Genomic DNA, 2,055 nt, shown 5'->3' with positions numbered 1-2,055 from the left:
AAAAAAAAAAAAATCCTATCCATGTATATTTATCCCAAAATACACCAAAAACTTACTTTTCATTTTGATAAGCATTTGGCAGAGTAATAACTGAAGGCTTTCAGAAACTTTCAAAACTCAAAAGTAGAATAAGAAACAGAGGCACTGGCTTGGCGCCTGTGGGCTCAAGTGGTAAGGCGCCAGCCACATACACCTAAGGTGGTGGGTTTGAATCCAGCCCGGGTCTGCCAAACAACAATGATGGATGCAACCAAAAAATAGTCGGGCATTGTGGCAGGCGCCTGTGGTCCCAGCTACTTGGGAGGCTGAGGCAGTAGATTCACTTGCGCCCAGGAGTTGGAGGTTGCTGTGAGCTGTGATGCCACAGCTCTCTACCCAGGGGGGGATAGCTTGAGGCTCCGTCTCAAAAAATAAATAAATAAAAATAAAAATAAAAAAAAAGAAACAGAGGCATTAAGAGAAAAATGTTCAAACCCTTAATATGATTAATGTTTATAAAAGTGAAGTCCTTAATGTTGAAAAGTCAGATTTTGTAGGACTTTTGTGGTATCTATTAAGTTGGTCAAACTTAGGCACTTTATAAGACACAAACTATCACGAAATACTCTGTGGATCTGATAAATATTGAGAGGAGTCTTAGTATTAAAATGTTTCTCTACATACCTGTTCCACATTATAGCCATGCTTCTCCTTTGCAATTGCAATATATTCATCCACTGTAATGAAACAATTTTATATAATTAATTATTCTCATTTATTTCATTTTCTTAGGTCTACCTTTTTTTTCAACATAGCAAAATAAAATAACTTATATTCTAGGAATAAAAAAATATAGCCAAAGTCATCTTCTATGAAAGTTACAAAAAGATTTACATGAATAGGATCAGAAGCTCACCTGGTTTAAAATTTTGTTTAATGTAACTTATCTCTAAAACTATATATCACATACTCATTAAATTCAATGGCATTACTTTATTTTTTTTCTTTCTTTTTTTTTTTAGAGACAGAGTCTCACTTTGTCTCCCTTGGTAGAGTGCCATGGTGTCACAGCTCACGGCAACCTCCAGCTCTTGGGCTTAGCCAATTCTCTTGCCTCAGCCTCCCAAGTAGCTGGGACTACAGGCACCCATCACAAAGCTATCTTTTTGTTGCAGTTTGGCCAGGGCCAGCTTTGAACCGGCTACCCTCAGTATATGGGGCCGGCACCCTACTCACTGAGCCATAGGCACTGCCCAGCATTACTATATTTTTGTATGAAGAAAAAGACCAATCTGTGGGTAGTCAAAAGAACCTAATCACATTGTAAAACGTAATTTATTGATTTTCTGTTACAGGCTTTATTTGAAGAGACTTAGCTGCTTAAGACACTTTCTCCTGTTTAGAGTCGGCCCCAAAGCCTTTATCATTCCATTTCTAATTGCCATAGACAAGATAGTTTATCTACAGCTTTGCCAGCTACACATAATACATTTAACCTTCAGTATCTCTAAATTTTCTTAAGCTCTTGTTGCTTGCTATGGTGTTTGAGTATATTCCATTTTCATTTATCTTCCATATGTAATTAAGCCAACAAAATTATTTAGATAAGCACAATTTCAATGATGATCAACTAGCTATTTGAAGGCCTCATTGCTGAGAAGTCTGCCACATTTGGCAGGACTCAATTTTATGTGAAGTCCATATGATCACTTTTTCTTGACTCTTTAAAATTATTTTTTATATATACAAATTTTTTAAAAATATATTTGAGGCTCAGCACCTGTAGCTCAGTGGTTAGGGTGCCAGCCACATATACCAGGGCTGGCAGATTCAACCTGGCCTGGGCCTGGTAAGCAACAATGACAACTGCAACAACAACAAAAAAAAAGCTGGGCATTGTAGCGGGTGCCTGCAGTCCAGCTACTTGGGAGGCTGAGGCAAGAGAATTGTTTAAGACCAAGGGTCTGAGGTTGCTGTGAGTTGTGACGCCACAGCACTCTATCAAAGGCGACAGTGAGACTCTGTCTCAAAAAAATAAAAAAGTAAATTAAAAAAATAATACAGCTCGGTGCCTGT

The 2,055-nt window shown here is 37.9% G+C and overlaps 1 protein-coding gene across 7 annotated transcripts in view; it reads right to left on the bottom strand.

Annotated features, from left to right (window-relative positions):
• RCOR3 (REST corepressor 3) overlaps nt 1–2,055 on the bottom strand; it is a 66,796-nt gene that overhangs the window by 47,620 nt on the left and 17,121 nt on the right. For all 7 annotated transcript variants that reach the window (XR_002775895.1, XM_023519494.1, XM_003800513.3 and 4 more), the window contains one exon: nt 664–716. Coding sequence is in view for 5 of the 7 variants with exons in the window: in XM_003800513.3 (XP_003800561.1) it covers nt 664–716 (53 nt within the window). In the remaining 2 variants the exon portion in view is untranslated. The remainder of the gene's footprint in view (nt 1–663; nt 717–2,055) is intronic.

This window comes from Otolemur garnettii, unplaced genomic scaffold, assembly GCF_000181295.1.
Source record: "Otolemur garnettii isolate 467f Iridium unplaced genomic scaffold, OtoGar3 scaffold00178, whole genome shotgun sequence".
Taxonomy (NCBI): domain Eukaryota; kingdom Metazoa; phylum Chordata; class Mammalia; order Primates; family Galagidae; genus Otolemur; species Otolemur garnettii.
The sequence above is the reverse complement of the archived record's forward strand: the minus strand, read 5'-3'. Positions and strand labels throughout refer to the sequence as shown.